At 38.1% G+C, this 26,745-nt stretch overlaps 1 protein-coding gene across 1 annotated transcript in view; it reads left to right on the top strand.

The window, feature by feature from the left end:
• LOC149177374 (uncharacterized) overlaps positions 1-21,855 on the top strand; it is a 32,856-nt gene extending 11,001 nt beyond the window's left edge. Inside the window, exon 2 of the mRNA XM_089423398.1 lies at positions 21,685-21,855. Coding sequence (XP_089279524.1) covers positions 21,685-21,824 — 140 coding nt within the window. The 3' untranslated portion in view covers positions 21,825-21,855. The remainder of the gene's footprint in view (positions 1-21,684) is intronic.
• The last annotated feature ends 4,890 nt before the right edge of the window (positions 21,856-26,745 follow it).

Consider the following 26,745-nt stretch of genomic DNA (forward strand, 5'->3'; position numbering starts at 1 on the left):
TTGTTATAAATTAATTAACGAATAAACATACATAAAATATTGAGGAAACACAAATACATAAATGCATAAAAAAAAGAGACACGGATATACATGGTTCACCCAATTTGGGCTATGTCCACAGAGAAACAACCAGTCATTCCTTTTATGTTATCCAACAAAATGAAGAGATACAACCTACAACATATCCATTATAATTTCCTATTCTCTCTCACATAACCTCCTCCTCTCTCTCTCGCTCAGAATAATAATACACGGTCACGATGTAATTCCCTCATAAACCGAGGGTTGCCTTCCATGGAAAAAAAACCCTATATTAACATAACTTCTACAGTCAGATCATCAACCTAATGAACGACCTAGATTGACTATGAAATTATAATATATTACAAGGCCCTGGACCCCCTTGACGAGTATCATATGGGCGACGTTGCTGCCCCGTTTAGGAACCGGGGTCCAACGCGGTTGAGACCTTTGAATCAAGAATATAATCAAGCTCCACACCCAATAATCCTTTCAATATGGAATATCAATATTCATGTGCCATTAGATCCTTTTTATCTTCATTAGGGATTCCATGTATGGCTCCCAAATAACATTATTTTATCCATTCAAAATGATAGGATCAATATTAGAAGCCATATTCAAGTTCCTGGTAGATTTGGCCTGCATAAAAAATTAGTTATATTCAACAAATCAATTATCCCATAGTCAACCACTAGAATATCTGACTCAACATGATTTGAAAACAACAGGGATATGTAAAAACCAATAGCTTTGATACCATGTTCGAGATTAAGGGAACTTTCGAATAAAGAACAAAAACAAAATCTTAAAGAAAAAATAGAATAGTAATTACTCTCCAAGATGATCATGGGTATTGTCTAAAGACATTGTTACAATACTTAATCACAATGCATTGTGATCATAACGTCACATTGCATGGTAATGAATCAATAATCAATTCAAAAAATATCTAATTGTTAATGTGTTTTCATGTTACACATTGACTACAGTTATTTATGTTCATACTTGAACTATATCCCTCTATAGGAGGACCAAATTTTGAAATCTAGAAAGTGTCAGATGATCCTCATGAACATGAAAGAACTAGCAAGTCCACTATAATTCAAAGTCAGTTTCAATGTTGTAGTACTTCCTCACACATAACTAACATGAATGGTTTTTCGTTTTCAAAATATTAAGAAAATAAGAAAAGGAATTAGTTGTGTTCATCCTCTCATTCGATAGCCCTATGTCTCAACATTGTCTAGCACTTTACATAATAAAAGAAAAAGTTTTCCAAAGGTATCACACTTTCCACACATCAAACTTTTTATCATTATCTCCATTACTTTTAGTTTTATCATTATTTCAATTATCGAGTTCAATTGTCTATTTTCCATTTTCCCAACTAAGTGTTATTTTCATATGGAATCACCTTACCTTATTTTCTTACTTAGTCATTTAGGTGACCATTTACCAAACTTTGTCATTTTCCAAGTTGTGTGGAATGTGAAACTTCACATTTCTTTGCAAATTCATGTGCCCATATTTCATGTTTCTTTGCAACTTCAAAATTTTCCACACATTCATGTATCCATACTTTATATTTCTTCACATGTTCATGTTTACCATCCTTTCTTTTTCCTTTTTACTTAGTCATTCACAATCCTCTCTCTTTCCTTTTTACTTAGTCATTCACGTGAACATTCACCACACTTAGTCATTTTCCAAGTTGTTTGGAATGTGAAAATCACCCATACTTTATATTTCTTCACACAACATCACCCATACTTCATATTCCTCCACACATTCATATTTCTTTACACTATTTTTTACTTAATACTTAGTATTTTTTCTTCATATCCTTTATTTCTTCATTATTTTCTTACCATAAGTCTTATTCTCCCTTTCTTTGGCACACCAACAAGATGGACTTATCTTTGATTGACATTTGATAGTTATTTATTGAATAGATATGATTGAGCATTGACTTGGTATAATGGTTGGGCATTGAGATGACAACCACTAACTACATTATACACAATCTACAAAAGATTCCATGGCCCTTTCTATTTCATTGAACTGAGAGGTGTTGTCTAGGAAAATCCTCTCTGCGAACAGAGATGATCCCTCTATCCCAATGAGTGGGAATAGAAACCTATGTGACAATATACAAGACACTTTCCAAAATTACAATCAAAATGAGAGAAGAGGAAGATGGCTTACCTCATTTGGATGTTATAACATCCTCCTTTGTTGAAGACCTCAAATCACTTACACCTCAGGCTCGATCCCACTGATCACAACCTTTGAATGCCTGCACAAAGAGATCAAAGATGCAAAAAAGGATACAAATACACTTAGCATAATCGAAAGTAATCCACTTAACAAATAAAAAAGCATTAAGATAAATGATGCATTAACACACACATTTATGGAAAGTAAACCAACAGTTGTATATATTAATGGAATAGAGGAAGCATACAACCAAGTCTTGATGTCAATAAACTTTCCTTGAGTGAATATCCAAGTCCAAGCTCAAGCTCTCCAAGCACTCCTTCTCTAAGCCAAATGAGTAGCATGTAGGCACCATCTCAGCATAAGGGTGAAAATAGCCAAAGACTAACCATTTGGGAATGGGAAAAGATGAATATATAGGCAGGGAGAGGGAGTTAGGATCTCTCCAAAGATAGGAGAAGGTCCTCATCTCACGGAGGTAGCTCATAGGGATAAGACCAAAGGGCCAAGTTGAGAGAACTCGACCTCATCCACGTCGAACAACCTCCAACTCGTCGTTCTGGAAATCTCTAGATCACGAAGCTTCATGTCCTCTTTGGGAAAAATTGCCTTTTAGGGATCATTGTGAGTATCCAAGCCAAAAACACATTGGCATCACGAGGCTAGTATAGTGAAACTAGCGACCGACATAGGTTCCTAGTGTAAGGGTAGCTATGATGCTAAATTTAGGGTTTTAGAGCCATTTTTTCAAGGAAGGCTTAAGGAATTTTTCCATCAGTATTTTAGGGAGGATATGAGTTGCATATCACGATGGGTGCACTGCATGATTGCTAAGTTTCAGGAACTTCAGGGTATGACACAGTGAAGTTCAGGAGGCATGACAAAATACAGTGTAATAGATGCCCCCTAAAGCATGAAGGAAGAACATGGAGTGATGGTTGAAATGCTTTACGAGCTTTTGCAAGGACGGGAACAAACACTATTAAGAGACCTGCAAATCAAGGACGCATATACGTACACATATCTGATATCAAAACATGAATCCACAGTATGGACGCAACCATCCAGATAAAAGAGGACTAATGGATTTGAGACTTCTGCGGTCTGAATTATGTGTGGTTATATCTTCCGGATCCATCGCATTTTGTTGTTTTTTGCATCGACATTTCAAACCATCCTCCGTGGTTCATCATCAGGATATTAGATTTGTGAAGAAGTCAGAGAAAGTTGAGGATAAATAAATACAGGTTATGGTAGGTAGTGTAAAGAGCCGATGAGAAGGATCATCTGTAAATTTGAGATCCAAGGTATGGATGCAGAAACCTGATATAAAAGGATCATCATAAATATAAATTCCTACGGTATGGTCACAACCATTCGTACAGAAGAAACATGTGTACAATCATGAAAAATACATAACTCCACACAACTTGAGTCATATCAAACAAAACTTAGGGTCCATCCCAACCCGATCAACGTACGAATTCTAACATGTGAATGAATGTGTCGAAGTCGAACATGCTGGAAAACCACCTGATTACCAGCCAATGATGTGGACCGTTAACAGGTATGAGAGGAACCACCAATAATGACAATGGTCCTCAAGGTACAGTAGTACAATCCATGAATGTGAAAGTGAAGCTGAAGTCAAACACTCATGGAATCATCTGATCGAAGGCCAATAATGAAAACTTGTCGTCGGATGTGAAGAACTTGTCGTTAAGGCATGCAAGCTCTAAGGTACTGAAAGGGAGTTTCTAAGTCATATTCATGTATAATGAGTTGAATTCGACAGGAAGTGATGTGTCGAAGGAGGGCCATGATGATTCCCCCATCATCGACACGAAACAAGGAATAAAGTGAAATGAATGAGTATGATCAAGATGGTAGCAAAAGGTCAGATAATGTATAGGTAACAAACTACAGATAGGAGTTCTCTTGAACATATTGGCGACACGACTCAAGGGTGTGGCAACATTTGACTCAACATAGGACTAAGGGTCATGATGAAAAAATGGAATAGTCAGATGAGAGGCAAAATGGATCACCCAAACCCGAAAGGACAAGTGGCTGAGTGAGGATATCCCAAACCCAACACGAGAAATAGATGAATGTCATGTTCAAGAGCGACATGCTGCCGATACAAGAGATGTTTCACTTTGGCTTTTTCCCCACTATTTCTAGTGAGTACCTCTTTATTTTTACACAAGCTTGAAGAGGATACCATATGCTTCTTCTATAACTTCATTCTTTGAATGAACCCATCCTAGTAAGTTTTACGAGTCCTAGGAAGGAGAAACTCAGGCTCGTCATGGTGACAAGTATTTCGTCGTTTAATTTTTGGTATCTTTTTCATATTTAGAGAGTTTGAAAAAGAGACGGAAAAGAAAACTCCATCATGTCCCTTTTTGTAATTTGTCTCTCAAATCCGAAAAGATAGAAAATAATGTTTGAGAGAACCTCTTAGCCATGTTCAACTAAGGTGTTCCTTTTTTGTACAATAGTCTATCTCAGCCCAAAAAACGGTTAAAATTATACTGAGTAGACCATATTTCATTTACTTTTATGAGTTAAAAACGACAAGTACTCGATGATATTTTTATGTTTCAAAAGTCAGAAAAGAACTAAAAGATGACTCCTCCCAGAGGAACGAGTGGGAAAAAATGATAGCAACTGGTTCCAGTCATGATGGAACTGCTCAAAACATGTAAAGGTCAAGAGGATGGCTAATAAGACTACTCATTGCAGATGTTCCTTAGGCAAGGGTAAAACACCAAGTGAAAGTTTATGATTGGCCAAAGATATGGTGACGTTGGAATGAAAAAACCAAGGCTTATCTGGCAAAAATCGGCTGATAAAAATAGCAATCAAGAGATGTAAAGTGGGAATGGTTTAATTTTTACACTAGCTTGAAACATGGGAGACTATGCTTGAGTATACTTGAGGATGGTTTCATTTTTCACAATCTTGAAACATGAGAAAAACTATGCTTGGATTTGGTTTCATTTTTACACAAGCTTGAAACAAAGATAAACTATGCTTGAGATAAGTTTGCATGCCCACAACATAATGACTCAATTTGAGGTACATGCCCCCCAAACTTCATTTCATTCACCTAAGTAGACTATTGGTCACGAACAGGTAGATGGAATGAAGGTTCACTTATGATATCAAGTGAAAGAATTGGTTGGTATTTTACGAGATCTAATCAAAGACTCGAATGGGAAGGGGATTAGTTTCATTTTTTAACGAGCTTGACACAAGAAAAGAACCATGCTCATGACACCTATATTTCATTTTTAACGAGGTTGACACAAGTAAAGGAACCATCCTCATGACACCTTGGTTCATTTTTTAACGAGCTTGACACAAGTAAAAGAAGTTTTCTCATGGAGACCTATTTCATTTTTTAATGAGGTTGAACTAGTAAAAGAACTATCCTCATGGTCCTTGTTTCATTTTTTAACAAGCTTGACACAAGATAAGGAACTCTGCTCCAAACATGTTGATCACAGACCAAAAGAGGCCATGGATTCCAAGAGGTTCACATTAAATGGGATAACACCACTCTGGAAGGGATACATGTTTAAGGATCCAAATGAAAAATCAGGCTCCAATGCCCCCAGTACATAATGCACTACATCACCTACTAGATCATCAGTAGATGTGGGCATGGAAGAGGTGGCCACGTAATTAACTTGTGGAGGGGGTGATACCACTTGCATAGGAGAGCCATTTAGAGATGATGGTTGAGTGGGAGTTGATTCAAGACCAATGAATATAGGCTGATCAATGATCACAATGCTTCCTTCATTCGAGAAACACATCACTTGAAAGACGGAAGAAACAAGAGCTCCCATCATGTAAACATATTCATAGCCAAGGAGTAGATTAAAATCCAACGGACCTTGGACAACCATCACATCTATATAGACAATATTTCCTCCCAAAGTAATAGGAAACTTAGGAAGGATCCTCAATGGTTCACTGGTTCGTCTGTTAAAAGCTAACAGATTCTGAGTGATAGGGACAAGCTGAGGAGAACCTAAACCTTTCCAAGAAGTTAAGGATAGAATGCTAACAGATGCACCCTCGTCTATGATTATATTAGGAACGACCATATGGTAAGCCTATATCGTAATCTTGAAAGGCATATAAGATGAAAGACGATATCCTTCCAGTCAACTCCAATCAAAAGACGTGACTAAACTACTCGGAGGGGGTGTCATAGGAACGTGAGAGCTGCCCTCTTATGCTATGAGAACAGGAGAACTGCTCTCATGCACCTCGGGAACGGGAGGATTTCTCTCTAGTTCATTCGAAACTGAAGAAACCAGAAGAATCTGAGCAATATGGGGTTCACTCTCTACCTGAAAGGTGCGTTAACTAAAGGTGGAGTCATGTCTATCAGTTTCTGAACCAATGGTTGGTCAAGAACGGACTCGCGAGACTCACTTTCAGAGAGAGCGACAGGGTTGACCAAAGATGACTTTTGATCAATCACTGGATCAACTAGTGAAGGATTAGGGAAAATCTTTCGATAACCAACCAGAAGACAAGGCTAGGAAGCTGTAAGTTTTTCCAACTCTGGTGGGCTTGGCTGGTGCGACAGAGCTCGAATTCAAATTTGGCTTTGAGTTTGAGTTTTATCCATGCGGATATCAAGGTGAGGGCTTCGAAAGGATTTGAGGGTTTGGAAAAATTTCGGATTTTGGACTTGGTACACAAATTTGTAGTGAAGATTGCGGTGTCGATGAATGTGTTGTCTCTGTACTCTACTTTTGAAGGGAAAATACAGGTCATGGCTACCAAGCTCAAGGAAGAGCAAAGGACTTCGAAATTGAAGGGTAAGCGACTTGAACCTAGGAATCTAATATGTATTAGTTTGATTAAGTGTTGTGTCATTGATTGTAATGGCCCCATTTACTCAATTCAGCTTTCGCTTCAACACATGTTGTTGGGGTGGGACAATAGGGTTATGGTTTGACACTTTGAATCACATGTTTTCTACGCCTGATAAAGCCTCGACCGACCATGATCCAGGTGGATGTTGGTGGTGACCCACCTATCCCATTTGGACCCCCACAACTGTCTCTTTCAGTCTTTTCAGTTTCCTAAATTGTAGCACAATTTACTATTTTTAGCAGTTTTTCGGGTCCTGAACTTCCGGAGCCGTTTTGAGGCCCTAAACGACGTTTTTTGGGAAATCTGGGGCAACATGTGTCCATGGACCGATGTTGCCTCCCGAAGTTGTAGTGCTCGGATAGATCTTTCTAACGAGCTATTGTACGCGTTAAACGGAGATCGTATGCCAAAGTTACGACCCCGGGAAATTGATGTACCAATTTACCCAAATGGGGCCCACAATTTGGAGTTTCATCTTCTAGGGTTAAATTTCGGAATGTTAAGGGTTTTCCATTGTTTCTCAACAATAAATAGGCCTTCGAGCCTCATTGTAACATAGTTGAGAGGCATGTAGCCACCACATCTCTTCTCAGAGATAAGCTACCATCGCCCTAGCTAGTTTATTTCCATTACTGTCTATAAGCATATTTCAGTATTTTACATTAATGAAATGAAGTATTATTTCTGCTACATATCTGTGTTTATGGTTATATCTGTAATTTTTTGCGTTCCTGTTTAAATCCGGATCAGTGGTATCAAAGCGGTCTGCTTTTTCTCTGTTTTTCTTTGCATGTCCCCAATGAGGTCGGGATATAAGGAGTTAAGGCTTGAACTGTTCGAACCTTTGCAAGACCAGTCTCACAAATCCCGACGACCTCCCATGGCGGATGGGAAGAAAGACGAGGGAGCAGGAGATCCTATCAAAATCTTGCTCGAAGAAGCCCTCGAGCGACAACGGAACGCGATGATGGACAGCTTTGCCCAGATCCTTCAGCGGCTACCCAAGCGACGCATCGGCTTCCAGTGGTTACTCTGGAAATGCCACGCCCTTTAAGGTACAAGTTAATTTTGAAATCCCCATATTTGAGGGTCAGATAGACGCAGATGCCGTAGATAAATGGTTAAATCTGCTAGAGGGTTATTTTTCTGTTCATGATTTTTCGAGTCGGGAAAAGATTGTTTTCGCTCTTCTCAGAGTAGCCCCCCACGTCAAGGACTGGTGGGAAACCTACTGCGAGCAGAAGGATGAAAGTACAGGCTCACTATTTTCAGCCGCACTCACTTGGAATGACTTTCAGGATGCCATCAAGGAGCAGTACTACCCTGTCGGAAGCTATGAGGACAAATACATCAAATGGACCACACTGCGACAGGGACAAGACCAAGATGTGCCGGAGTTCACAAACATTTTTCATACTCTTCGCACATAGTTGGGTATCAAAGATTCTGAGCTGCATCTGGTACTCAAATACCGCGACTGCCTACACAGATACATCCAAGAAGAGATGGGGTTCTTAAACATCTCCTCATTCGGCACAGCATATCGATACGTTGTCAAAATCGAGCAAAAGTTCAAACAGAAGAAGCGAGACTTTGGATCTGCAAATCCGAAGCCCAAAGGACAAAGCCAAGGCGGGGTGACCCAAGACAACTCGTCGAAGCCACAAGAAAAGAACAACACCACGAAGTCGAAGAAGGACACAGGAAAGTGGTGTGAGTTCCATAAGAGTCCCACTCATAACACAAGTGAGTGTCGGACCAAGCAGTCGCTGGTGGCCGAGTTGAAGGCTTCTGAATCAGATGCATGTTCTGACCCTGAGCCAGAACCCGACGAGGGGAATGGAAAAGGGAAGCAAATCATTGATGCAGATCACAGCGCCACTGTTGCCATTGCCAAGATCAAGAAAGATGAGCCCGAAAATCCAGAGGAAGGGGAGCGTCTTTTCCACTCACAGATGTGGGTGAAGGGTTCGCCGCTACAATTCATTGTCGACAGTGGCAGCCAAAAGAACCTTATTTCAGCAGAGGTCGTGAAGCGGTTGGGCCTACCGACTACACCACACCCACAGCCGTACAGTATCGTGTGACTTCATGAAGGACGAGATCTCAAAGTTCGCCAGCAGTGTCGCCTTCCCTACAGCATCAAGCCCTTCACAGACGAGGTATTGTGTGATGTTACACCTCTCGATGTTTATGATGTATTACTAGGCCAACCATACTTGTGGAGGCGACATGCTGTGTATGAGTCAAGGCCTCGTGCTGTCATTATTTCTTTAAATAATTCATTATACAGGATACCGGAGGTAGCCCCACCTACTGCCCCATCTTTGATCACTGCTAAGAAAGGCAGCAAGCTCATCTCCCAGACTAGGAAATTTATTTGTTTGGTTCACTCCCAAAGTAAGGGGAAGATCGTTGCTACATCCATGACCCCTACAAAGGGTTCCTCCATGCAGCAGCAGCAGGTCATGGCAGAACACAGGGACAACTTCTCATCACCCATAGAGATACCACACAAGTTTCAGGTGGGAAACAAAGTCTGGTTGCATCTGCAGAGCGAACGCCTTACCAGAACCCATCAGAAGATCAGACCACTCCGACATGGTCCTTACAGCAATAACAAGGCTGTGCGAAACAATGCTTTGGAGCACATCATTCCTCCATTCCTTTGCCTGCACCAAGTGTTCAGTATGGACCATCGTCAACCATGCTTCCCACCATTACTGGACACATAAGAGATTGCAGGACAAGTTCAGCAGATGGAGGAACTCAATGCAATGGGGACCATTGCTTCCTAAGGGGGGAGGAATGATCCAGGTGGATGTTGGTGGCCACCCACCTATCCCATTTGGACCCCCACAACTGTCTCTTTCAGTCTTTTCAGTTTCCTAAATTGTAGCACAGTTTACTACTTTTAGTAGTTTTTCGGGTCCTGAACTTCCGGAGCCGTTTTGAGGCCATAAACGACGTTTTTTGGGAAATCTAGGGCAACATGGGTCCATGGATCCATGTTGCCTCCCAAAGTTGTAGTGCTCGGATAGATCTTTCTAACGAGCTATTGTACGCGTCAAACAGAGATCGTATGCCAAAGTTACGACCACGGGAAATTGATGTACCAATTTACCCAAACGGGGCCCACAATTTGGCGTTTCATCTTCTAGGGTTAGATTTTGGAATGTTAAGGGCTTTCCATTGTTTCTCAACAATAAATAGGCCTTCGAGCCTCATTGTAACATAGTTCATAGGCATGTAGCCACCACATCTCTTCTCAGAGATAAGCTACCATCGCCCTAGCTAGTTTGTTTCCATCACTGTCTGTAAACATATTTCAGTATTTTACATTAATGAAATGAAGTATTATTTCCGCTGCATATCTGTGTTTATGGTTATCTCTGTAATTTATTGCGTTCCTGTTTAAATCCAGATCAGACCAATATGCTAAAAAATTTGCGGGATCCATTGTTTTTATAACCACAATTCCCAATCATGCTTGATCCTGCACGGTTCTAAGGGTCTGGCTGGTGTGACAGAATTCAACTTAAGATATGGCTTCAATTAGGTTTTAGCCATGCAAGTATTGAGGTGAGGTCTTCGAAAGGCTTTGAGGGTTTGGAAACACATGGGATTTTGGACTTGGTACACAAATAGTGAAGATCACATTGTCAGTGAATGTGTTGTCTCTGTACTTGGTTTCTGAAGGGAAAATATGGGTCATGGATGCCAAGCTCAAGGATGAACAAGGGTCTTTAGAATTGAAGGGCAAGGGTTTTAACCCTGGGAATATAGTATGCATTAGTTTGATTAAGTGTTGTGTAGTTGATTGCAATGGAACCTTTTACTCAATTCAACTTTCGCTTCAACATATGTTGTTGGGGTAGGACAATGGGGTCAAGGTTTGGCCCCTGCGACCTTTGGTCAAGGGAAAGCAGAAGAAAAATATCCATGAAGCTACCTCCTCCTCCCTGTCTCCCACATCGGACCACTATGGAGAATCGAACCCTTGATGCCTCTGTGAGATCATCAAGTCAGCTCTTCGAGTTTGATCTAGGTCAAAGTAAGTTCTAGCTCCATTATCATGGATTTTTTTTTTATCTTCTAATATGTTATTTAAATTTGATTATTTTTAAAGAAATTTTATCTATTTGCTTATTTTCTTTACTTGAGTTAAAAGGTAATCGATCGAGGTTTTTTCATTCACATGTAAAATATTTCAAGAATATGTCTCGGGTATAATGATTTTCATGAATCACATATTATTATTATTTCTATGTCCTTTTCTTATTTTCCCTTGAAACAAAAATTGGATTTTTAGTTTCCAAGGGAGTTTTGAGTAACAAAAGACAAGGCGAGGGAAGGAGGCATTAGCTGGAATCGCTCATTCATTGAAACTTTATGCCCCATCTCCCGCTACCCCGACGCATATAAGTGCATCAAATTTCAAAATTTTGTTTTATGTTGTTGAATTTAAGAAATCTTCCTGCCAATGTAGTGTGCAAAATATCTTGCTTTTGAAGTTAGGAAGCTGAAATCATCCCAAGGAATGTCGATTAGAGCTTAGATACATACTGGGGAAGAAGGATAACATGTCCTAGCACTATAAACTTGTCATTGTAATAATTCTATGATAGATAAAATTTTTTGGTAGCCTACACAAATGCTCTAGGGTAGCCTACACCTGTATTTCAAAGTAAACAGACACCAGTGAGTAGGAATCACTTTTCAAACATAATAATTATCACAATTACATGTATAAATGGATTCAGTTATGGGCCATTGTACTTGGATTAAGAGTAAAACCAAAAGATCAGCCCCATACCTTGTATGTAAGATTTTCAGTCATCCAAAGTATGAAAGAGAGTGTTAAATATTTAATAACTTCTTATGTTATGTTTTCCTCATTGATTTGAGGAAGCATGTCCATGATTTTTTATCTATCATTTAAAGGATAAATGTTATTTTCGTATTGTCGAATGCACCTACAATCGTAAACTTATTCACAAAAGTAATTTCAAGTGGTAGGTATCTATTAGAAGTTGTGGTTCTTATTCTACAATTTTATATTCAAACATTGTGCACCTTGTCTATGTCAACACAAATTTTAAAGTGCTTTGATACAAAATTATGTCCTTTGCAAAAGAATATGTCTGAAGGATTAGAAAGGCTAGATAATTTTGAAAATGTAGATATGGTTATAAGAGACACTTAGCATAACATCTGAAATGGCAGTTCATGACCATTATTCATCTGCAATGAGGATGGATAACTACAACTTTTTAGTTCATTACATTGGAGTTGGTGAAATATTTATTTTATTTTAATTAATATTCACTTATTATCCCTACCAAATGTCGTGGATATTGCATTGGGTTTTTGGTTAAACCATATTAATTTGACATTGACAAAAAAACGAATACAATATTTATATAGTTTAATCTTGGAAATTGAAATTTATTAATTTTTAAAAATAATTTATTTTATTTTTGTTAAATTTGATTGGTTATCAAATTAAACATGTTATTGCTTGTTGAGGATCTGTGTTATGTATTTAAATTTTTTATGCTGAATTGTAAGCCTATTATGTTGCTTGGTACACACTGTGATCAGTTCATTCTTTTCATGGACCTTTCAGTTCATGTAGTTTATTTTTATTCATCATTCACTATCTACTGTTCACAAGGTTATTAAAGCGAGGTTGTACGCTCAAGATTGTATAATGATTTTTTTTTTTTTGCAACTCACATCTTGAGAAAGGGCAGACTAAAGATTCGTCATTGTGTTCTTTCCAGTGGTCAAAATAAATGCAATATTTAAACCCTGCATCAACTTTAATCACTTTACTAAAAAAATATTTTTGAGATTCAAATTTATTTAATTTTATATTATTTCTATAAAAATATCAAATAAATTTTGTATTTAAATTAAATATTAAAATTTATAAAATAATTATGTTTAATTATATATAAAACACTAATTATTTATTATTTTATAAACTATAAATATGTATATTTGCATAATGAGTTAATTAAAATGGTATAGATGACATTTAATAATGAGTTGGAATAGTGATTAACTCGTTTTAAATTTATTTAATTTTATATTATTTTTATAAAAATATCAATTAAATTTTATAAAATAATTATGTTTAATTGTATAAAAACTAATTATTTATTATTTTATGAACTATATATATGTATATTTGCATAATGAGTTAATTAAAATTTTATAAAATGACATTTAATAATGAGTTAGAGTAGTGATTAATTGGTTTTGACGTATCTTAAATGGTTGTGGACATACATCTTCCTTTTACAATTTTCTTTTGTCTTAATTAATAAAAACTTTGTGGAAGGTTATTCATATTTTTTAATTGTAATTTAAAGAACACATTAGAGATTTATTTTTTGAGATAAATACTATTAATTATTATATTTAATAATAAATTATTTTAATATTTATGAATGTCGTATATTAATTTTAAAAATGTATATATTTAGGTTTTTTAAGCTAATTTTTTTAATTGAATCTTTTTATATTTATAGTAAAAAAAAATTAATTTAACTTTGTCATATATACAATTAATTAAATTTTTATAGATGACATTAAATAATAGGTTAAATTAAAGGTTATTTGTGACATTTAAAAAAATTATTTATTTATAATTTAACTTTTAAATTTAACAATTATATAGTAGATTTTGAAAATCTTGAAAGCAGACAATGTATTCTAGATTCTGACCCTTGGTTTTGGGAAAAGTCAGGCCTATTCATGAAGCCATGGAACCCATCACTCGATCCCTCTACAGCAGTGATAACCTGAGCACCAGTTTGGGTGAGATTGCCAAGCCTACCCTTGCATCTCTGGAATCTCTCCTCGCTAAAATCCATCGGAAATGCAACTGGGAAATTTTACTGCAGGTGCCCAGGAATAGAGGAATATGCCAGAACCACGTATGCACGCATCTGTGTGGAAATGGACTTCAGCGTCGGATTCCCAGCTGAAATAAACCTAACAAGTAAAGACTATGTGTGGAACCAGAAACTTGATTATGAAAGTGTCCTTTTGAGATGTCGATCCTGCTTCGGGACAGGGCATCTGGCCAAAAATTGCCCAAAAGCCTCCGAGAAAAATTTTGCTAGAAAAAACCACCACAGATCTACATGGTGGGAAGGAGCACAAAAAGAACACTACACTGTCATCAAAGAAGAATATTCTAGAGAAAACTCTGAGTCACAAGAAATCAGGGAAGAAAGAGACAACTCTCAAGACAATCAAGGAGAAAGCCCGCCCCAACAAACCAACAATTATGAGGATTCGAATACCGCACAAAATAAATTTTCATTTAACAGCAAAGCAGTTCTCCTAAACCAAACTTCTTCTCCGACTATCTTCAAAAGAACGAACAAAATAGATTGCGAAGCTAAGACACCAATGTCCCAAGAACCAGAAGAGATGAAGGAGATGCAAGATAAAGGAAGTTGGAAGACCGTAGAAAAAAAAAAGAAAGCTACAACACCAAGCTCGCCAAGAAAAACGAGGAGCCAGATAAGTAAAAATTAAGAAAATTGTAAGTTCGATAGACCAATTTGGTCTCAGTGGACGTTAACTATCATCATCATCATAAAAATAAGATTAAAATAGTATTTTCATTTATTTTTATAGATTTTTGGTTCTTTTTTAATTATGTTTGGCTCAATATACTTTAATTTGGTTGGCCATTTATATTTATTATTATTAAATTAATAATTTTGTTTAATAATAATGGTAAAATATTAAAGTCAACTAGAAGTTAATAATTTATTAATTTTCTTTGTTTATAAAATAAAAAATATTAATTTTCTTTGTTTGTAAAATAAAAAATCTAGTTTGTATCAACTCCAGCAAAAGCTCCGCTTTCTCAAGGATCACCTGAAACGCTGGAACAGAGAAACCTTCGGCAACATTTTCAAAGACCAGCAAAGGCTCGCTCAGGATTTGGAGACCCTGCATCAAAAGGTTGTCAAGGAAGGGCACACAGAAGCAACCTTAGCGCAGGAAAACCTCATCCATAGTCAGTTGGATAATAGAAGAAAACAGGAAGAGATTTATTGGAAACAAAAGTCAAGGGTCAGGTGGTTGAAAGAAGGGGAGCGTAACACAAAATTCTTCCACAGAACTATGGTTCAAAGAAGAATCCACAACCATATTCCCTTCATTCAAAAACAGTCAGGGGAGAAAGTGGAAACCCATGAAGAGATTGAAGAGGAACTCCTCAACCATTTCAAGCTGATCCATCAAGATCAAAGGGAGGACCGGAGACAGGCCATAAGCAAGATCACGAGCAACATTCCTAGGATCATCACGGAGGAACAAAACGACCTCCTAATGCGGCCCATCCTGCCCCAAGAAGTGGACGATGCAATGGCGCAGCTTAAAGAGGGCAAAGCCCCAGGGCCAGACGGCTTTTCTACCACTTTCTTTCACACGTTCTGGGACATGGTAAAGGAGGAGGTCTGGCAGATAGTGGAAGAATCCAGAGCCACGCGCTGGCTCCTGCCCTCTCTCAATGCCACTTTCATCACTCTCATCCCCAAGGAAGAGGACTCCATTACCCCGGACAAATTCAGGCCTATTGCGCTTTGCAATGTCATCTACAAAGTTATTTCAAAAGTCATAGCAAATCGGTTGAAGCCTCTTCTTCCTGGGCTCATCTCCCCAGAACAGTCAGGGTATGTGGAAGGGAGGCACATAATGGATGGCATACTGCTCTCCCACGAAATTATTCACTCCCTCAAGCACTCAAAACAATCAGGTATGCTTCTCAAACTTGATCTCTCCAAGGCGTTTGACAAACTAAACTGGAATTACATTCATGATATGCTAGCAGCTTTTGGTTTCTGCTCTCCTTGGATCCGTTGGATAATGAATTTAATCACCTCAACCCACTTCTCTATTCTTGTCAACGGCATCCCCTCCCGGTCCTTTAATCCTTCCAGAGGTATTCGCCAAGGTGACCCCCTCTCCCCCTATCTCTTTGTCCTCATGGCTGAAGGGTTAGGAAGGCACATCAAACAAGCTCTCCTCTCTCACCAGATCAAAGGTATCTCAGTGCATAACTCCCCTGCCAACTCCCACCATCAGTTTGTGGATGATACGATGCTCTTCGGTTACCCATCTGCCCAAGAAGCCCGCCATCTAAAATCTCTCCTTCAAGACTTTTCGGAAGCCTCTGGAATGCATATAAACTGTGCCAAATCCCAGATTTTTTTCATCCACACACCGCCCTCGGTTAAATTGGCAGTTTCTCGCATTTTGGGGTTCCCAATGGCCTCATTACCCTCTAAATACCTGGGAGCTCCCCTCACGGCTTCAGCCCTCAAGCAACCTGCCTGGCGAACCCTGCTTGAAAAATTAGAAACCCGTCTCAATCATTGGACTCTCAGATCTCTTAACTTAGCAAGCCGAATCGTACTCATCAAATCGGTCTTGCAGGCCATGCCTCTGTACTTGTTCTCCATCCTAGCGGCGCCCAAATGGGTCCTAAAATGTATAAGAAACCTGCAACGCAATTTTCTATGGAGCAGCGCAGCTACAAATCGCAAATGGGCCCTGGTGAAATGGTCCAGTGTCTGCATGCCCAAAGAAAAAGGCGGCATTGGTTTAAGGGACCCTGAACATAGCAATGCCATTATGAATGCCAAGATCTGGTGGCAATGGATCACTAATCCCGACAAGCCATGGGGAAAAATATGGACAGCCAAGTATGCTGACGGTAGACCCCAAGAGGAGCTCATCCGTTTCATTCCCACTGAAAAAGGATCCGCAATCTGGAATGCAGCTAAACTACACCACCAACTGATACAGAAGCACAGCTTTTGGGAGATAAGGGACGGATGCACTGCCCGTTTTTGGACTGATGCCTGGAACCAACAGCCCAACCTTAGAGACATTCTTCCCCCAGAGCTAATTCCTGACAGGGCAAATCATCAACAAGACACAGTTCATCAATTCTGGGCACCAGAGATGGAGCACAACTTTAGGAAATGGAAAAGAAGCGACCTTATACTCCATCAAGCAGACGCGCAGCAGCAAGAACAGCTCACGAACGAACTCAAGAAAAGGAGGATAAGGCAAGACAATGGCAAGGACATTCTCAGGTGGGGATATCTGCCAAAAGGGGCTTATACCACTGCAGAAGCATACAGGGTGATATGTAACTTTCCCTCTCCCCCAGACCCTGTGTGGAGCAAGATTTGGAAGCTTGGACCTTGGCCTAAAATCGCTTGTTTTCTTTGGATGGTAAGTCACAGGAAAATACTCACTTGGGACAGGCTTAGAAAGCGGAACTTTCACGGCCCTTCGATCTGTATGAACTGCTCTCAAGACGAAGAAACTCTCCATCATCTCCTTGTCACATGCCCTCTAGCCAATCAACTTTGGGACAAAGTTGGTTTCAGATGTCAAAGAGGCTGCATGAGGGAGGGCGACATTGTCAATTCTTTGAGACTCTGGCCAATGCAACCCTTTAACTGCAAGATCCTTAATCATCTATGGAACTTGATCCCGGGAATTGTCCTTTGGAACATATGGAAGGAACGTAATCAGAGAATCTTCAAAGACAAGCAAGCACCATTAGAGGCTACCTGGCACCGGATTCATAAGAATATTCAAGAGACTCTGGAACTTCAGGTTTGGACTAAGGACGACCTACCTTCCACAGACAATGAGCGCAACATCTGGGATAATTGGCAGCTGGTACTCTCCCCAGGCACACTCAAAAGCTCGGCTCCAATAATCAATAACAAGAACGACTGTCAATGGGAACCTCCTCCCAGAAACTCATTCAAGTTAAATTTCGACGGGGCCTCAAAAGGTAACCCGGGGGCAGCAGGCTACGGAGGAATTCTAAGGGATTCTGAGGGCAATCCCATAAGGATCTATTTTGGAAACTTAGGATGGGACACTAACAACTCGGCAGAGTTGGAAGGTCTTTGGCAAGGCCTGGCGCAAGCTGGAAATCTCAATCTACAACCCCTAATTGTAGAAGGGGACTCCCAAATTCTAATCAATATGGCCACCCGTCTTCAGAATGGCTCGAACGCAAGGAAAATAGCACCCAGCTGGAGACTCGAGGCAAGGTTGAATGACTTAGTTCAGAAGTTCAACAACTTCAATGCCATTTCCTTCTCACACACCAGAAGAAAGGGCAACAAAGTTGCGGATCTCCTTGCCAATATTGGAACAGAGACGGATCATTCACTGCTAGCTGGAGATACTAATATCATAGCTGACGGTCAGCAGCTCCAGGATTGTCTCAGCATGATCCGAGAAGAGGCAACAGTCCCGGATGCGGGTGTCTTCACCGGAGATAAGACCTTGCCACATGCAGAGCACGGGCGGCCACGTGATGAGGGACGGGCTTTTAATGCCCCAAGCCGTCGCTGCATTGGCATAAGGAATGTTTCAGAGCTTCCTTAATGGAGCCGAGAGAGGGATGGTCGCGCTTGCGGTTCGCATTCAATACTGGTCCTATCACTCGTCATGGGAAGGTGCATAAGTTTGTTCGTTGGGTGGTGCTGGGTGCATTATGCGTGGAGGGTAATCCAACGCAAGTCTGGAACTCCTGTAGTGAGGTGGTGGAACACCAGAGGGAGGCTGGCTTCATTCCAGTGCCTTTCCGCCTTTGTTTCCACTCAATTGAGAGCTGTTGGATTGCATTTTGGGAGTGTCGACCGGGGGAACGGTCCAGTTCAAGCTGTTGCGAACAGCACGAGGAGGGGGAAGATACTATGGTTCGTGAGCGTATGCCTTGCAGGAGAGGGCCTGGGCGCGGAGAGCCCTCCCGTCCCCCTGCAGCAGACATTCATCACCATTGTTGCTGCTGTTATTGTTACCGAAGAATGGGAGCTAATCCAATTCCAGCTCACCAAGTCATGGAGGTGGGAGGCTCTGCTGATGGTGAGCCAATGCTCCCAGCTTTTGGTTCGGTCATTTTTACCTTGGGTAGCTCCAGGGAGAATGCAGGCATCAATGCCCACATCTCTGTGCTCTTCACCAAGATTCCAGAGGAACATGAGGAAGAGTCATCACTGGTTATGGCGGAGGACAATTCAGGGCGCGGCAAAGGGAAGCTTCCAATGGGAGAGTCTTCACGAGCAGCTGACAGTGCTGAAAGTGGCAAAGGCAAGGCCCCAATTGGGGAATCCTCAATGGCGGTGGGCACTTCCAGAAGCAATCAGCCTCGGCCCCTTTCCCAATTTCGTGCCCAGGAGCAACCTTCCCCCTCGCAGAATCCCATGGCGATGGGCGAAGGGAAGGCAGCAGAAGAGGGTTGGCGCACAATTGAGGAAGAGGAACCAGACATCTAGCTCCCAATTCCACCTCCGCGCTCTGGCTGTCTTTTTTCAGGTTTGGTTTACTCCTGTCGGTTCCGGGTTTCTGATAAGTACCAATTGTCTGTTTCATGTCTCAATTTGCTTTCTGTTAGTTGTAAAGACCCGCTTGCGGACTCCACAGTCGCAGTGGGCGCGATGTCGTTGGACGGGCATTTCATGTAGTTTCAGTGTTTTGCTTTTGGGTTTCACTGTCCGGTTGGTCCACAAGTCCTTGTTGAGGAACCCCTGCGTGGGCTGTCATGTGGTTGTTTTGAGGAACCCCTGCGTGGGCTGGCATGTTGTTTTTTTGAGGAACCCCTGCGTGGGCTGTCATGTTGTTATTCTGATCTCTCTCGGTCATATAGTCAAGGTTTTTGATCTTTTTGCTCGAATTGCCCTGCGAGGCAACCTCATGAATCAGTCTTTGTCGCCCATGGAGTCACTAGTGACTCTGGGCAGCCAACTTCTTTGGATGTAATCTTTTACTGTAAATATTAATACAATAGTAGTTAGAATTTGCCGAGAAAAAAAATAAAAAATAAAAAATCTAGTTCATTAACTATATATTTCACCTCTTTAAATTTAAACTTAGAACCTTTAAAAAACCACTTATCCTTAAATAATATTATATTAAGAAATTATAATATTATATAAATTATTAAAAAAACTAGTATAATTGCTACGTTGTCTACATTGCTCTTTATATGCCTCTTCATCTGGCCCTGATGATGAACCACATTGGTTGGTTTGAAACGCGTCGGCCAAAATTTTCTCTTCTGTGATTTCTATAGAAAAACTTTTCTTAAATATAAATATACTTTCAAACTACATTTTATATAAATTTATCATTTAATGGTAAGTCCAACCCATTCTCAAAGTTCAATTAGTTCAATCTTTGTCATATACAATATTGGTGACATTACATCAATACAAGTCTATGCTATTTTCTAAGACAAACTAGTGACACTACATCAATACAAGTTTATGCTATCTTCTAAGACGCCATGTATAACTTTTAAGACGATGATCTTGAGAATTATATATATTAATATTTTTTTTAATATAATCATATTAGGCAGAAATTTATTTTAATTATCATACAAAAGACCAATTTCACAATACAATGGTCAATGTACCCAAGTTCACTCATACTCAATAAATTCAATGGTATAGTAAACTACCTAATAAAATGAAATTCAATGATGTCATGGTCTACCTAACAAATTCTTTAGGTAAAATACTCCAATAATTAATAAGTTTTTCCATTATTTAACATTCTCAAAACTCGAACTCATCTCCAACAAACCAATTTCACAATACAATAGTGAATCTACCCTAGTTCATTCCTCATACTCAATATACTCAATAAATTCAATGGTATAATAAACTACCTAACAAATTCAAATTCAATAATATAATAATCTCTACCTAACACATTCTTTCTTTAAGTAAAATACTCCAATAATGAATGGCTTTTTCCGTCATCTAACGTTCTGAAGGCTCGAACTCATCTCCAACTAATCACCGTGACCTTTCACCTTAGCACGTGTACCTTCATTTAATTTGAAGTTTGATTTATTATTAGTTCACGATTTCCATGGTTTAAAAAATAATACTCACCAAGACCAACTTTAAGACATTATTTATTTAAATTATTTTCCACAACAACCATCATATTTAAATATGCCCATTTATGTGGATTTAATTTTGAATTCACAATTATTAAACAAAACGTGCCCAGACCATTTGTCAAATTGTGTTTAAACGACTACAAGACTCTAAATTTAAGAAGACATATTTTGAGATTTAGGGTAGAAATTAAGCCTAAGAGGACTTGTTGGAAAGGTTAAATAGAGGAGAATTATTTGGAAATAAATAGTGGACTATCTCTGAAGATTATATACTCCTAAATTTCAGCAGAAAATGAGGTTTTAAATTTACAACAAACATAGTTTTTTAAGTGAATTTCTAGTAAAGATTTGATTGCGAGGACATTCTGTTGTTAGGATTTAAACTCCAGGTTATCTATTTGCTAGTGATAACATAGTAGGAAGCAATTGGGAGTTTATATTTAGTTAATTAAATTAGATTATAATTAGAATCTTTCTTTTCGATTGTTTTTTTAGATTTAGGTTTTGTTTTCAATTTTAATAATCATTTAATTATAATTTTGTTATTATTTTTGCAGAATTCGTTGAGGAAAACCACAACTTGAAATGTCTAAATTTTGGATTGGAGTTACAAAGGAAAAAGAAGATTTTTTCTAAATCTCAAAATCATAATTCAAGTGTCTTGAAACATCTCTCCATTTTGAGAATGAAATTGTAAAGTATAAATAATAACTCTATAAAAGAGTTAATAGTTCTATTTATGCAAAAGAGAATACTCATTTGCACTATTGCAAGGCGGGTTTTTTTCTGTAGAATTAGAAAGAGGGTTTTTCTAGGAGGAATTATTTGCACTTTTGTAAGGGAAAAATGTGAAAGGATAATTCAATCATTGGGAGTTGCTAATAAGGCATCCTGGTGCACTATTGTATTAGTTTGGTACACTGGTTAATTGCTTAATTAATTTATTCTCAGTTTTATTTTTAATCATTATTTTTTATGAATATGTTGTTCATGGTTTTACGCTACTGTTAATATCATGAATATGTATGCTTATTTAAACTAATGAAAACCTATTTTTTTTCATGCTAGGCTTCAATTGGAATGGACTTGAGTAATGGGTTTATGTAGATTTACATGTTTTCGTTGAAAACTATTTTTTATTGAATGCATGGTTTTCTATCTACTATTAATCATTGTTGCATCAATATAACTATTTTAAAGTTATAATAATGCATTTAACAATGAATCCATTTTAATATTGAATTTAAACATGAACTTATCAACTGCAGATTTTATGAACTATTTCATTAATATGTAGGCTTATTATACACTTAGATTCAAATCCAGCCATTATGCTTTGTTCTTGATTGAGATTAGGACTTTTCCTTCTCTTGATTACAATAGACTAAATTTCCTTTTGTTGTCTGCATATTTATATTAGATTGCATCTGCATTTAGGAATGCATATATGAAAGTCTCCTTTCGCAGGAGAAAGCATCCCCATGGCCTAGCCGAGCCCTTATTTCAACCAATTTAACATATTGCCTTCCTTCAAGCAACTAAAAGTAGGCAAGTCTGCTCTTTTTCTTGTTAATATCAACTGTGAAGAATTTCATACACCAACAGGTAAACGCTAGATTTAGGGATAGTTTGCACATTTAGATTATTTTAGGAATTTAATTTATATTAGATTTAGGTTGAGGCAATTACTACTGTAACTGGTCGAAATCACCACACCAAATGAAAAAGGGTCTAATTAGGACCCTGACCAGGTGATTTCCTTAATGTTGGACATGGTCAATTTTGGCTATCAACACAACTAAAGGTGTACACTTTCCAAAAAACACTCATACAAGTAGTAACTATCTCAAACTCCACCACAACGGAGGAGGCTCTATTTTAGGGGTCACCTACTCTTTGAATCTCATCACAATGTGCCTAATCTTAACTTATCAATATGCACAAACTCTACTCCCCCTCTAGTTTTGAATGTATGACAACGTACAAGGAAGCCCGTGCTTGTAAGCATTCGACCCACTCAATATGTATTAATTTTACAAAATCTAACAAACATATTCATTTAAGGTGCGGGGAACACATTAGGGGATGGGGCATATTAACTCTTTCCAATTGATCCATAACATTATAATTTCCAAACTAACCTCTTTATTGGCCAATTTCTTTGCTTCGTGATTATTTTTTTAGAAAACATGAAATATCTTACAAGGTTGGAATTTGGGAAGGAGAAGTTTATTTTTTTTTAGATATTTTTCAGAAGAGGGCCAACCACCATTTAAAAGATTAAAAAACCTAATAAAATAAAAATATAATAAAAGAAAATTTTGACCAAATTAATTGCCATCTTCTTTACATGGTCTCTAATTATTTTTGAATGAGGAATATAACACATAATATGGTCTTCTAAAATTCATGATGACTAGTTGAATGAGTTTTCCATATTTCTTTGGAAAGTTCTTGTTGTATTCACCTTTCTTCAATTGTATCCCTTTAACACAAGCCAATAATGGGGACCAAGGGAGAACAACTCTTTCTCTAATTCAATGACTTGAATTGATTCGGATTGGATCATGATTTTTTTTTCATCCATCTCGATGCAATCAGAGTGGAAAAAATGGAACAATTAGCTCATGAGATCGTTTATAACAACAGAACCTAATTTGGCAAAACAGGGTCAGAAAACCTTCCGGGGGAGTTTTGATGCATCAAACAATGTTTTTTGGGGTAAAATTTTGCCTCTTTAGCATAAAACATTTTCATGTTATTCTACACACAAATATATTTCCAACGACGCAAGAAGCGCGTCAATTGGAGTCGGTATGCAAAAGTTATGCCACTCAGAAATTGACCTTCCTGTTTTCATCACCATGGTTCGAGATGATGCCACCATGGAAAAAGGGGATAACCATGTGATTGTGATGTAAAATACCCTAGAAATGTTTATATTATAACTCTAGTTAAGAGTTGATGTAGTCAAACTTAACCACTAGTAGGCTATCAAGTTGTGTTATGACCAGGCCACTGGTAGGAAGAGGCATTCCATTATTTCGAGTGCATTTGTTCCATAGCTGAGAAAAAATATCCAAGAGGGATAAGAGGTAGAGAACACAAAGGATTTTTGCACTGTAACGACCCAAAGGCCATAGGCCATACTTCCTTGTACCTGCAACCATATTTCCATACAGAGAAATAGAGCGGAGCAACCTCACTTTCTAGTTGGGTTTTTTCCCAAAAGGGTTTCCCAGAGCAAATCTTGTATCTTATGTCTGTGTGAGATTTTGATATTTTTGTTCTCTATTTTCTACGTAATTTCCATTCGCATGTATGCACTAATTACAATAAAATCTACAGATCTAGAAATTTAATAAAACTGTAATAGTGTAGAATTTCATATTTTTAATACAATATTATTAGATATATTGTTATGAACGATTGTTTACAGATAATGAATTTCATCAAAATTTTCAAATAATGAATTCAATTTATTCTAGACCTTATGAGGACAATCTATCCCACTCATATCAAAAACAATTTCCCAAGCAATATAGGTCGTAATGGCCTCAAGTTTCTTTTTTTTGATGACAAACTTCATCTAGTGATCGTTGTTAGAAATTAATTAACGAAGAAAAATACATAAAATATTGAGGAAACACAAACATAGAAATGCATAAAAAAAAGAGACACAAAAATACATGGTTCACCCAATTTGGGTTATGTCCATAGAGAAACAACCAATCCTTCCTTTTATATTATCCAACAAAATGAAGAGATACAACCTACAACATATCCATTGTAATTTCCTATTCTCTCTCACATAACCTCCTCCTCTCTCTCTCGCTCAAAATAATAATACATAATCACAATATAATTCCCTTATATAAACCAAGGGTTGCCTTCCATGGAAAAAAAACGCTATATTAACATAACTTCTATTGTCAAATCATCAGCCTAATGAACGACCTAGATTGACTATGAAATTATAATATATTACAAGGCCCTGGACCCCTCGACGAGTATCATACGGGCAACGTTGCCACCTCGTTTAGGTACCGGGGTCCAACGCAGCTGAGACCTCTGAATCATGAATATAATCAAGCTCCACACCCAATAATCCTTTCAATATGGAATATCAATCTTCATGTGCCATTAGATCCTTTTTATCTTCATTAGCGATTCCATGTATGGCTCCCAAATAACATTATTTTATCCATTCAAAATTATAGGATCAATATTAGAAGCCATCTTCAAGTTCCTGATAGATTTGACCTACATAAAAAATCAGATATATTAAACAAATCAATTATCCCATAGTAAACCACTGGATATCTTACTCAACATGATTTGAAAACAATAGGGATATGTAAAAACCAATAGCTTTGATACCATGTTCAAGATTAAGGGAACTTGCGAATAAAGAACAAAAAAAACAATCTTAAAGAAAAAATAGAATAGTAATTACTCTCCAAGATGATCATGGGAATTGTCTAAAGACACTGTTACAATACTTAATCACAATGCATTGTGATCATAACGTCACATTGCATGGTAATGAATCAATAATCAATTCAAAAAAATATCTAATTGTTGATGTTTTTTCATGCTACACATCGACTAGAGTGATTTCTGTTCATAGTTGAACTATATCCCTCTATAGGAGGACCAAATTTTGAAATCTAGAAAGTGCTAGATGATCCTCATGAACATGAAAGAACTAGCAAGTCCTCAATAATTCAAAGTCAGTTTCAATGTTGTACTACTTCCTCACACATGACTAACATGAATGGTTTCTCGTTTTCAAAATATTAAGAAAATAAGAAAAGGAATTAGTTGTGTTCATCCTCTCATTTGATAGCCCTATGTCTCAACATTGTCTAGCATTTTACATAATAAAAGATAAAAGTTTTTTTTCAGAGAGAAAAAGCATAATATATTATATTGAGACAATATAACAGATATCAGATCAGTACAAAAGTCAAGCTATAACAAGCTGCAGAGGACTTTTTTCCCCTCGAAACATAAACCTAGAATGTGTCCCTCCGAGGGAGAAGAATTAACAAAAAATAATCTGTGCATATACACATCACATATAAGGAGCGTAACAGAGATCATAAACCATGTGCAGATACAGATATGAGGACCTGATACCATAGAGAGACAAGAAAATATATACATCATACAAGTACGATGAAAGAGGCATAAAAAGGAGATAACAAAATGAGAAATAAACAGCAGATCAGGGAAAGACCAGAAGAGATTATGCGCCTGGGAGAGAGAAGTCCTGCATGATAAAGGATTTCCCATCCAAAATTACCTCCATGGACCATGAGCTTGATTATAACAGAATACCCTTCTTTGACAAGTTGTCCGCTTGTTGGTTTTGTTCTCTATAGATGTGTTGGATAGAGCATTCCTTTACAAGACCCCAAAAAAACATAATCCTGTCCATCCATCCAGTGAGGTGAGAACTCCTGATAAGGAACTTTCCATTGACATGATCGATCATTACTTTGGAATCCCCAAAAATTGAGATGGATTGAATATCCAAAAAAATGCAGAAAGCGAGAAGACCCGCTAGAGCCCTCGCCTCAGCCATGCTATTTGTGCCCCTTCCTCCATTCCAA

The sequence above is a fragment of the Pinus tabuliformis genome, chromosome 4_1, assembly GCF_031772625.1.
Source record: "Pinus tabuliformis cultivar Carrire ecotype Pingquan chromosome 4_1, CPIR1, whole genome shotgun sequence".
NCBI classification, from domain to species: domain Eukaryota; kingdom Viridiplantae; phylum Streptophyta; class Pinopsida; order Pinales; family Pinaceae; genus Pinus; species Pinus tabuliformis.